Source organism: Miscanthus floridulus, chromosome 5, assembly GCF_019320115.1.
Source record: "Miscanthus floridulus cultivar M001 chromosome 5, ASM1932011v1, whole genome shotgun sequence".
NCBI lineage: Eukaryota > Viridiplantae > Streptophyta > Magnoliopsida > Poales > Poaceae > Miscanthus > Miscanthus floridulus.
The window spans coordinates 108,866,233-108,877,372 of NC_089584.1; the positions used below are offsets into that span (position 1 = coordinate 108,866,233).

The window sequence follows — 11,140 nt, forward strand, 5'->3', positions numbered from 1 at the left end:
CAGCGCGGAGGCGGGGACCCGTCGTGGAATCATTGGAGCCCCCAGGCCCCAGGCAAAATGGATTAGGGGAACGAGGCCGCGAGAGGGAGTTGCTGGATCGCCTGACGTGGATCCGTGCTGTTCCCGTGTCCCAGCCAACATCCAGGCCCCACTTGCGCGTCCCCGATCGCCTCATCCGCATATCCCTGGGGCCCGCCTGGCTACCAGCTACCATTGCCCGGTCGCCACGTCCCCACGCTCCCGGTATATATACGAGCTCCTCTTCCCCAGCCACGGTCGACCGTCCGACGGAGAGCACCGTTGCTTGTGCACTAAAAGGTAAAAGCAAGGAGACCAAATCGCAGCACAAACACACACCATGGTGATGGAGGAGGCGACAGATGGTGAGATGAGCTTGTCGAACATGGTGCTGGGCTTCCTAGAAGATTTCGAGAGGGGCCAGCGACGGCCGGAGAACGACGACGAGGAGGAGGAGGGCTCCGGCGGTGGCGGCGACACCGCCGAGAGCAAGGCCTTCTGGCAGACCCAACATTCCCAGGTGCACGTAAGTCCTCCATCCATTCGTTCTGTTTTGATTGCGTACGTGTTGGTCGAGATCGAGCGGATGTTCTTCTTGGTTAATTATTAGAAGACGAATTGAGGGATGCAAATTAATATGCGTGGATGTGGATGATACAGGAAACTCTGGCCAAGACGAGCCCTGCCGAGAGCAGGATCCGCGCGGACACGGAGGAGGCCGTCAAGAGCATGCGCGCCGCGGCCTGCTCCTGCTCCTGCACGGGGCGACCCGCCGCCCGGGACTGCCGCCTGTGCATGCTCCGCCACGTCGCCGACCGGCTGCGCGACGCCGGCTACAACAGCGCGCTCTGCAAATCCAAGTGGACGCGCTCGCCGGACATCCCTTCAGGTAACTGCTTACGTCGCGTCGCGTCCTAATTGACCTCTCTTCATTCTACTGCAAACGCAACAGATCGACAGGAATGTCCAAATTACGGGACCTTTTAGTCAGGAGAAGATTCTTGTATGTGCAAAGCAAAGCTTTTTCGCGTACATACATGCTGCAAATGGCTGACTTATTTTGTTGTTGTTTAGCTCCTAGCTTGTCCCATATCACATATAGGGATGTTTTTTTGGTTGGGCGAGGAGAATTATAGAAGCTAGCTAGCTAGTAGCATGCTGCCAGTAGCGCCTACCGGCTATCCTGTATAAACTCACATGGTCCACATGGACCTGGTCATCATCCTCCGATGACGGGTGCTTCCTAATTGATACTCCTACTAACAAAACAGCAAGGCAAATATCAGGAACGCGTCTCTTTGTCTCACGGTTCAGTGTTAGCGGCCAGCACTTGTTGCGTCCACATCAACCCTCTCCGACCCAGCGAATTACAACACGTTAGCGCCTAACATCCAAAAATATCTGAAACCTGATATTCGATGCCGAACACAATTTGGTTCGTTCGTTCTGCTTCACGAGTTTGTTTGGCTCGTCCGTTACATGCTGACGTGTTTCCGAAACGTGTGCAGGCGAGCACAGCTACGTGGAGGTTGCGGTGCAGACGAGGAGCGGCAAGGCGGTGCGCGTGGTGGTGGAGCTCAGCTTCCGCGCCGAGTTCGAGGTGGCGCGCGCCAGCGCCGGGTACCGCGCGCTGGTGACCGCGCTGCCGGAGGTGTTCGTGGGGCGGGCCGACCGGCTGCGCGGCGTCGTCAAGGTCATGTGCGCCGCGGCCAAGCAGTGCATGAAGGAGAACAACATGCACATGGGGCCCTGGAGGAAGCACAAGTACATGCAGGCCAAGTGGCTCGGCACGCCCGAACGGACGGCGGCGGCCGTGGCCGCGGCTGCTGTGGCGGGGGCGGCGGCCACGCAGGTGGTGGTGGTTCCGTCGGTGACGGTCGGCTCGCCAGAGAAGCAGATCACCAAGTTCAGGGCGTCCATGCTCACATTCGACTTTGGCCGGACCGCGGACGTGTTTGGCAGACCCCGCTAGGGGAGTATATATATACTGCCGAGCTGCATTAGTAGTTCTATCTATACTTCTACTTCTATATAGAGTGTCAATGTACGGGAAGAAAGAAAAAATGTTTCTATAGAGTGCACCCCAGCCGGGTTTTAGGTTTTTGTCAGGATTCAGAAAGCAGATGTCGAAGGCCGAATTGGTAATCAGTCGAGCTCGAGATGAGGCAAGCTTGTGACACGTACTCCGATCGCGTCGCTTTAAGGAAGCTGCAAGCTCAAAGCTCATGAATTTTGTTTGAAACAGAAGAATGCCCCTATTGTATTGTAAGGGAATGTATGCAAGTGAGCCTCACTTGCTGTAGTAAATATGAATAAGTAAGTTAAACAAAAAACAATTGCAGGCTCATAAAGGAACGTGCATTAGTGCATACATCCAGCTTGTTCGCTTGCTCGTATACGATCGTGGATTATAAGCTGCAACAGTATTTTTCTCTCACACCAAACCAGCCAGCAGTAAATAATCCACGATCGTTTACGACGAAACGAACAGGCTGATCAATGTGTGCCCCAAAGTCACATGAGTTCTTGATGTGACGATGTCAATCATTTCAAGCCCTTGAAGAAGCATTTTCAGCAACCTATGTATTCACATTTTGTGTATTGAAAGAGAACACTGCCATGGTGAAGGTGAAGCAAAGCAATTGCTAGTTGTGCTAGTCTTTCTTTTAGAAGGGCAGACCCAGTGCCGGAGGCTCCCACATGAGTGGGGTCTGGGAAAGGGAAAAACCGAGGCAAGCCTTCCCCCCGCAAAATCTGCGGAGAGGCTGCTTCGAACCCATGACCTGGTGACTCAGTGAGACAGCTCTCACCACTGCACCAGGCCTGCCCTTCTTTGTGCTAGTCTTTCTTTTCTTAAAAAAAACTATAGACAGGAAATAACTGAAATTACATGTTGTTGCCGATCGGATTAGCACGGTTTGGAAGGGAGAAGATACTGAATGGTGACTTGTTACAACACTACTCATGATGTGACTATGTTTGAGCTTTTGGACCCAATGAGCAAGCCAGTTCTTGTGATCACGAGTCTCCTGGCAGATCGAGCTTGGCATATTGTCGAGCGTTCCATCTCTGTCAAGAACAGTCTTAAACTTCTTCAGTATCTGAACTATTTGACAGAAGTCAGGCCTCTTCTCCGGATGCGAGGCCCAACATTGCTCAATTAGAAGTCGCACTGGTGCTGGGCAGCTAGTAGGAATTTTCGGCCTCACATTCTGAAAATTAGAAAGTTTGCTCATCATTTGGATTTTCCAAAAGCATGAAGAGTCATGAGGCAAAATGTTTTTTTAAGTGTATGAGACAAAATTTCTATGTAGTACTTTTGAAACTTCACTATACAGTGTTGCTATTTAAAATGTCTCAACATATTGTTTCTTTAGCAACAATCTCTTAATTTTGATCAAGTCAGTGACTATATATTACCATGCAGGGAGGGAAGGAAATGGGCTTCAGGTTATTACCTTGTCAAAAACAGCAAAAGCTGCTTGAAATGGATTCAACTCTTCGTATGGTATCGTTCCAGAAAACATTTGCCACAAGATAAGGCCAAAGCTGTAGACATCGACTTTTCGACCGTATGCCTTATGTTTCATCATCTCTGGAGCCATCCATCTGAATGTCCCAGTGTCATTTGCCAGAGGCTCACAGTGGTCTTCTTCACAAGCTACTCCAAAATCAACAATCTTTGCAGAAAATTCTTCGTCGAATATGATGTTATCTGGCTTTACATCACGATGGACAACTCCCTCAGAGTGAATGTATGCCATGCCACGTGCGATGTCCAAGCTAATTGAGATAATCTTGTCCAGGGGAAGAGCTTTGTGATCCAGCTTGTGCAAAAACGCTCCCAGAGAACCACCAGAAAGGAATTCAGTGATGACACAGAATGCTGGTGGACTGCTGCATGCTCCAACCAGCTACATAGAAAAAATGTGGATGGAGTGAGGAGACTCATAAAATTGAGGGTGAATTTCAGTAACTACTCCGTGTCATGATAAAGGATGGGCTTTCATATCCTGAATTTCAGTATGCTTGCACTCAATTGAGGGTGAAGTCGTTAGTTACCTTGATGACATTAGGATGATGAGGCTTTTACATATGTGCCATTAAAAAAGTTTGTAATTACACACAGGCCATTAAAAAAGTTGGCCGCACACATATGCCACCGTTCTGAACTTCTTTGCTCTCCAAGCCATTCCATCCGCATTCCGTTCGTTTTTCACCGTCTAGGAGTCCTGACAAGTGGGTCAGGTCAGTCAAAACGTCTATAATACCCCTCTCATCCGTATCCTCTCTCTCTCAAACTCTTCTCGCGCATCTCGCTGACGACGCTTCTCGCTCCGTGGGAACCGCCGGCGGTGGGGGGTCCTCCTCGGCGGCGTCCCGCGCCGCCGCGTTCCTCCGCCGGCACGGTGAAAGGTCCTAATGGCTAAAGGGGGGGTGAATAGCCTAATAAAAATTTCTACAACAACACTTAACCAAATGGTTAGACAATTATGAGGCGAAGCGAGTGTTGCACTAGCCTACTTAAAATGCAAGCCACCTACCACAATTCTAGTTTAAATAATGTCTATTCACACAATAGCAAAGACACTATCCTATGTTAGCGTGCTCTCAAAGACTAACTAAAGAGCCACACCAACCAACCAAGCAAGCTCTCACAACTAGCTACACTAAAGAGCTTGTCAACTAGTTTGCGATAAAGTAAAGAGAGTGGTTAGAATAGTTATACCGCCGTGTAGATAAAGAACCAATCAATCACAAGGATGAATAACAATGAAGACCAATCACCTCGGAATCAATGATGAAGACAATGATTTTTTACCGAGGTTCACTTGCTTGCCGGCAAGCTAGTCCTCGTTGTGGCGATTCACTCACTTGGAGGTTCACGCGCTAATTGGCTTCACACGCCAAACCCTCAATAGGGTGCCGCACAACCAACACAAGATGAGGATCACACAAGCCACGAGCAATCCACTAGAGTACCTTTTGGCGCTCCGCCGGGGAAAGGTCAAGAACCCCTCACAATCACCACGATCGGAGCCGGAGACAATCACCACCTCCGCTCGACGATCCTCGCTGCTCCAAGCCGTCTAGGTGGCGGCAACCACCAAGAGTAACAAGCGAAATCCGCAGCGAAACACGATCACTAAGTGCCTCTAGATGCAATCACTCAAGCAATGCACTTGGATCACTCTCAATCTCACTATGATGATGAATCAATGATGTAGATGAGTGGGAGGGCTTTGGCTTAGCTCACAAGGTTGCTATGTCAATGAAAATGGTCAAAAGATGTGAGCCACAGCCGGCCATGGGGCTTAAATAGAAGCCCCCACGAAATAGAGCCGTTGTACCCCTTCACTGGGTACTCTGCGCTCTGACCGGACGCTCCGGTCATATTGACCGGACGCTGGCCCTCAGCGTCCGGTCGCCCGATGGACGCCACGTGTCACCGGCTTCAAACGCTGTTCGTCAGATTTTAACGGCTACGAAGCTGACCGGACGCTCCGGTCAAAACTGACCGGACGCTGAAGCCCCAGCGTCCGGTCGTTTCCAGTAAGCTCCCCGAGGCATGTTTTTCCGACCGGACGCGTCCGGTCCACCTTGACCGGACGCAGACCAGCGTCCGGTGCTCAACCCTACCCACTGTGCCGTCTGACAGCTCGACCGGACGCAGCCTTTCAGCGTCCGGTCGCTGAGTGACCCAGCGTCCGGTCAGTAGACCGACGCCAGCATCATTTCGACCAACTCCATTTCAACTCTAACTTCTTCACCCTTACTCAAATGTGCCAACCACCAAGAATTTTGCATCCGGCGCAATAGAAAATAGACATTTCATTTTTCCAAAAGCGCCGAATCCTGCCTCGCAAGCTCGGCGGGAGGGAGAGAGGGACCTAAACCCATCTCAACCCTGCAAACATCTTGTGCACATGAGTTAGCATATTTTCACAAATGTTATCAAGGGTGTTAGCACTCCACTAGATCCTAAATGCATATGCAATGAGTTAGAGCATCTAGTGGCACTTTGATAATCGCATTCCTATACGAGTTTCACCCCTCTTAATAGTACGACTATCAAACCTAAATGTGATCACACTCTCTAAGTGTCTTGATCACCAAAACAAAATAGCTCCTATGGTTTATACCTTTGCCTTGAACCTTTTGTTTTTCTCTTTCTTCATTTCAAGTTTAAGCCCTTGATCATCGCCATGCCATCACCATTGTCATGCTATGATCTTCATTAGCTTCTTCTACTTGAAGTGTGCTACCTATGTCATGAGTACTTGATAAACTAGGTTAGCACTTAGGGTTTCATCAATTCACCAAAACCAAACTAGAGCTTTCACACGGACTCCACCACCATCGCCCGTACTTCACCTACGAGCAGCTACGCGCCACCACCGCGGGCTTCGACGCGGCGCGCAAGCTTGGCGACGGCGGCTTCGTGATGGTGTTCCTCGCGTACCTCCCGCCCCCCGGCCGCCCCGCCGCCGTCAAGCGCCTCCACGTCCCGCCGTCCCGTCACCGTCGTTCCCCTCCACCTCTGCCACCATCACCAAGTCCTCAACGGCACGCTCTCGCACCACCTCCACCGCCGCGTCGGCGGCACTGGTGGCGCTGCGCTGCCGCCCCCGCCGCTCCCCTGGCGGACCCGCCTCGCGATGGCCGCCCAGATCACGTCGGTGCTCGAGTACCTCCACTTCGGCGTCGAGCCCGCCGTCATGCACCGCGACGTCACCTCGTCCAACATCTTCGTGGAGGCCGACATGCGGGCACGCCTCGGCGACTTCGGCCTCTCCCGCCTCCTCGCGCCGTCAGACGCCTGCGCCACGGGGGGCGCCCGCAAGCTCGTGTGCTGCACCGCGCCGCAGGGGACTCCGGGCTACCTGGACCCGGACTACCACTGCTCGTTCCAGCTCACGGAGAAGAGCGACGTGTACAACTTCGGCGTCGTGGTGCTGGAGCTCGTCACGGGGCTGAGGCCCGTGGACGTGGGTAGGGAGCGGCGGGACGTGACGCTGGCGGACTGGGTGGTGGCCAAGATCCAGGTCGGCGAGCTCAGGCGGTCGGGGCCGAGCTCGCCCGCACGCGCCAGCGGCGGCCGGGGCGGACCTCCTCGCGTCACCTCCACGCGCGCTGCGTCAGATCCACGGCGAGGACCGGCTGCGGCAGCTCCACGCGCGTCGCCTCCTGGCTCTCGCCGCCGCCGTTGGGGACAAGGCCGCCTCCCTGCACGCTAGGGCCCTCGACGTCGCTGTCGGGGGGCTCATGCCGCCGCCGCAGCTCCCCACCATCTCCTTCTTCTTGGCCGCGGCGGCGCGGGAGGCGCGCCTACACCTCGCCCGAGCGCGTGGCTGACAAACGGACCCCACCGTAGGGTAAAATGGTCATTTCACCTGTCTGTTTGACACCGTTAAGTAGAAAAGCGAACGGAATGGCTTGGAGAGTAAAGAAGTTCAGAACGGTGGCATATGTGTACGGCCAACTTTTTTAATGGCCTATGTGTAATTTCAAACTTTTTTAATGGCACAAATGTAAAAGCCTCTAGGATGATTGAGGCGTGACAGAGTGGTGACCTCCGTGCTGAACTGCTTCTCAAGCTGGGCAGCCAGCTCTGCATCTTCCCCGTCATCAGGCTGTCTGATGAACTTTACAGCAACAGGCTGCTCGTTGTAGATTCCGTGGAACAACCGGCTGTGAGCCCCGGACGCAAATCTGTGCCCAATGAGCAGCTGGGAGTGATCGACGGACCATTTCCCGAGTACCTCCTTCACCCTCCCGTTGGCATGGCCTTCCTTCCTATGCTTCAGCTTGCCCGGTGCCCTCACCGGCGCCGGCGGAGTCCGCCAATCTTCCAGCCGGTCGGCGCCAAGTCGTACGCCTGCACGAGCGCGGCCCATCCGCTGGAGAGCTAGCGCGGCCCAGAACTGGAGCGACGAGCGAGCGCACGATTGCGACTCCGACAGCGGCGTCCAGGTACCGAGGTACTCGTATGTTTTTTTTCTTTCCTTTTTCAGCGGGTGTTCGGTGTATAAGGGTATTGTACGTGGTGTTCTGATACTAATAAAAAAATAAATTACAGAATACATCAGCACTCCACGAGACGAATTTATTAAACCTAATTAATCTGTCATTAGCATATGTTTACTGTAGCACCACATTGTCAAATCATGGACTAATTAGACTTAAAAGATTCGTCTCGTAAATTAGTCGCAAACTATGCAATTAGTTTTGTAATTAGTCTATATTTAATACTTCATGTATGTGTCATACATCCGATAATACAGCGACTAAAATTTAGGAGGAGAAACCAAGCACCCTAGGCAACTTTTTCGATTCTGACTCGACGCGGTATCTAGATAGGTAAGTTTTTCTTTTGTCTTTCTTATATTTATTTTCCCTTCTACGTATGTTTTTCTTTCTTGTATTTCTTTTCCTCCCAACTCCATCGAGGTACGTATGATTATTTATTCTTCTTTGTCTTTTATTAATCTTTCCTTTATTTTTTATTTTTTTTTTGAATTATGGTTCTTATTTGTTTCGTGTTTTATTTGTTTTCATTCTCTTTTTTTTTGGATTTTTTTGTTCTTTTCATTTCGCTTATCCTTTTTATTTTTATCTTTATTCTTCATTATTTTACTGTAATAAATTATTTAAATTATTTGTTTTCTTTTTTATATTCTTTTTTTTCTTGTAGTATCCATATGGTGTTCTACAATATTTTTCAGATGTTCATTTATTGTTTTTATTTTTTTAGTTTAGTTAAAATTGTATTTCTGAGATGTTCATTGTATATTTGCTTATTATAATTTTGTAGTATTTGATGTTCGTATTTTTATGGTTCACATAGCACATATAGTATGTACTAGGTATATTTTGAGTGTTCAAATAGTATCCATACAATGTTCTATGATGTATTTGTGACTGTTCACACTACCCAAGAGATGCTTTATTATATACTAGGTAAATGCCCGTGCACGGGAAAACATAATACCACGATTGCCTACAAAAATATTGTAATCATAATGTTTCGAACATCAATAAGTCTTCATGAAGGATAGATAATTAAAATATAATTCCAAGTTTTGATGCATAACTGAAACAATAAAGTTCACTTCTTTAGCAATTGATTTTTTTTTTCTAGAATTTTCTTTCTATGCCAATAGTTGGATCAGTCATTTCGTATCCTTTGGCCATCCTTTCAGCCAGCTTCAGCATGCTGTTCCTACCCTTCGTGCTAGGCATCACTGCAGCAAATGATTCTTTCATAGGGATCTAAACTTTTTTTGGGATCCAATTGGATAGAGAGCATATGGTTTACACTGTTATGCATGTTACAGACTACAAAGAGCTTACCACCGATGTCACTGGTCAGAAAGTTGCTGGCCATGAAACTGGCAAGGTCCTCGCAATGGAGATCCGGCATTCCCACCCACCAGTGTGCACCGAAGGCGAGCCCCTGAGTTCACACACAGTTTGTAGATGTTGTGCACAGCCGTCCACCTCGACATGCTCTACCCAGGCCACCTGATATTTGGAGACATAGTACAAATCTCGTTTTTTAGATGATATACAGTATCGATCTCATGATCTGTATCTGAACCATAATCTACTGAAAATGTGTGAAAACTAAAAAATTCAATCATGTATAGATTGCAGACCTTTTCGCTCTTAATAGTAGTAGATAGAGATCTCTCAAAATCTTGGTGTGTTGGGAGGTTTGGAACGAAAGAAATGTGCAAGAAACAGGAGAGAAAACCACTCCATAAATTAGTCCGTGTTTAGATTTCTTATTTTTGCTACTGTTGCGGTTACAGTGGCCTGTATCTCTGAACTAATCAAAGGCATACCTTCTTAACTGTAAATTTTTAGCACCGGTGCATTTTTTGTTGTTTTTTTAGTTGTCTGCATGTTTCCAGAAAATCTAGGACTTGATGCACCATCCGCCGCCTGAGTTGATATATCAAAATCTGAACATCAAAATTGAGGACAAAAGTGGTTTCTAACGATCTCACACGGATGTCCTATGTCTGAATATATCAATAGATTAAATAAAAATTGAGGGTCGCTCATATATTAAACCTGTAGCCATGGTGCACAGATTTAAACAAAAATCGATCATATTAATTCTGAGAAGCAGAACACAATGAATAGAGACGATGATTCTGTTTGCTTCACAGGTAATGTCAAATCACCGTCACCAAACAAACAAACCAGCAAATCAAAGATCACATGAAATTTTGTTGTAGGGTGAACACTGGTAGACAAAGGCCTGAAACTGAAGTTACTCTGAAACACAAGACTGAACTGATCCTATATAGTTATAAGAGTCAACAATTACAATTATCAGCATGCCAGGTCCAGGTTCTGAACATGTTGAATTTTATTCAGATAAACAAGCAGTGCGCACCTAACCCTATTTTTTTAATTAATCGTGCAGTCAAACCAGCTGCAAGATGAACTGAAAAAGTATTATCTAATTGTCCACCGTCCAACACAAAGGAGCAGGAAGTAAGAAAGAGAAAGACAGCTCTTGTATCCACTGATCTGCTGAATGACAAGAGTATACAGAAAGATTGGCGCTCAGTTTAATTTTAACAATGTCAATTGGCAGTTCCAGTCATGGTACATGGAAGTTCAGAAAGTGAAAGCAAAAGAATAGCTCAGCCTCTCATACTTCCTGCGATGTCCAATTATCTTGTTTGCATTAGGCTCCACCTTCAACATCACAGAATACCGAATACTAAATGTGGGTTCAAAGAATTACACGAATTCCCGATGAAAATTAGGGAATCCTAGAATAGTATCATCAATAACCAAATCTCTCATCTTGGCCATAGTATGACAGAGAGGCTAAGGAATTTAGATCGAGCAGCAGGACATGGAGAAGGATGTTGCTTAGGGATTTGAAATCATTGATTCGGGGATATGGAGACTGACCTTTGAAAGATCGCTGGAGCTTGCACCAACAACTGCGCTGTCGCCGTCGCTGCCGCGTGCGCGCGCCTCTGTCCCGCCGTAGTTGATTCCGGCGCCGGCGGCTGCCCCGCACGGCCGCACCGTGGCTGGGCCATACCGTACTTCCGCCCGGCCGTTGCCGGTAGCCCGGCATCCCGCGTCGTGG

General features: G+C 48.8%; 2 protein-coding genes and 1 pseudogene across 3 annotated transcripts; 2 read left to right on the forward strand and 1 right to left on the reverse strand.

The window, feature by feature from the left end:
- Positions 1 to 2,090, forward strand: LOC136450450 (uncharacterized). 2 transcript variants are annotated; one of them, XM_066450892.1, is made up of 3 exons: positions 1 to 538; positions 679 to 907; positions 1,527 to 2,090. In XM_066450892.1, exons 1-3 carry the CDS (start codon positions 359 to 361, stop codon positions 1,988 to 1,990), a joined length of 873 nt encoding a protein of 290 aa, XP_066306989.1. In that variant the 5' UTR covers positions 1 to 358; the 3' UTR covers positions 1,991 to 2,090. The 2 variants fall into 2 exon arrangements, with proteins under 2 accessions (XP_066306989.1, XP_066306988.1); XM_066450891.1 differs by having other exon boundaries at positions 8 to 544.
- A 296-nt stretch (positions 2,091 to 2,386) lies between these two features.
- LOC136455101 (serine/threonine/tyrosine-protein kinase HT1-like) lies at positions 2,387 to 4,298 on the reverse strand. Its single transcript, XM_066455260.1, has 3 exons — positions 4,290 to 4,298; positions 3,477 to 3,932; positions 2,387 to 3,230 (listed from the first exon to the last, which is right to left on the reverse strand). Exons 1-3 carry the CDS (start codon positions 4,296 to 4,298, stop codon positions 2,685 to 2,687), a joined length of 1,011 nt encoding a protein of 336 aa, XP_066311357.1. The 3' UTR covers positions 2,387 to 2,684.
- Positions 4,299 to 4,440: 142 nt separating this feature from the next.
- LOC136455102 (LEAF RUST 10 DISEASE-RESISTANCE LOCUS RECEPTOR-LIKE PROTEIN KINASE-like 1.5) lies at positions 4,441 to 8,068 on the forward strand (annotated as a pseudogene).
- Positions 8,069 to 11,140: the final 3,072 nt, after the last annotated feature.

Excerpts from the sequence above, each read along its gene's own strand:
- LOC136455101 (XM_066455260.1), bottom strand. Across the intron at positions 3,231-3,476 it reads CTTTTGCTGTTTTTGACAAG|AATGTGAGGCCGAAAATTCC; the intron begins GTAATAACCTGA and ends TCTAATTTTCAG.
- LOC136450450 (XM_066450891.1), top strand. The coding sequence starts at position 359 with ATGGTGATGGAGGAGGCGACAGATGGTGAGATGAGCTTGTCGAACATG. Across the intron at positions 545-678 it reads CCCAACATTCCCAGGTGCAC|GAAACTCTGGCCAAGACGAG; the intron begins GTAAGTCCTCCA and ends TGGATGATACAG. Across the intron at positions 908-1,526 it reads CTCGCCGGACATCCCTTCAG|GCGAGCACAGCTACGTGGAG; the intron begins GTAACTGCTTAC and ends AAACGTGTGCAG.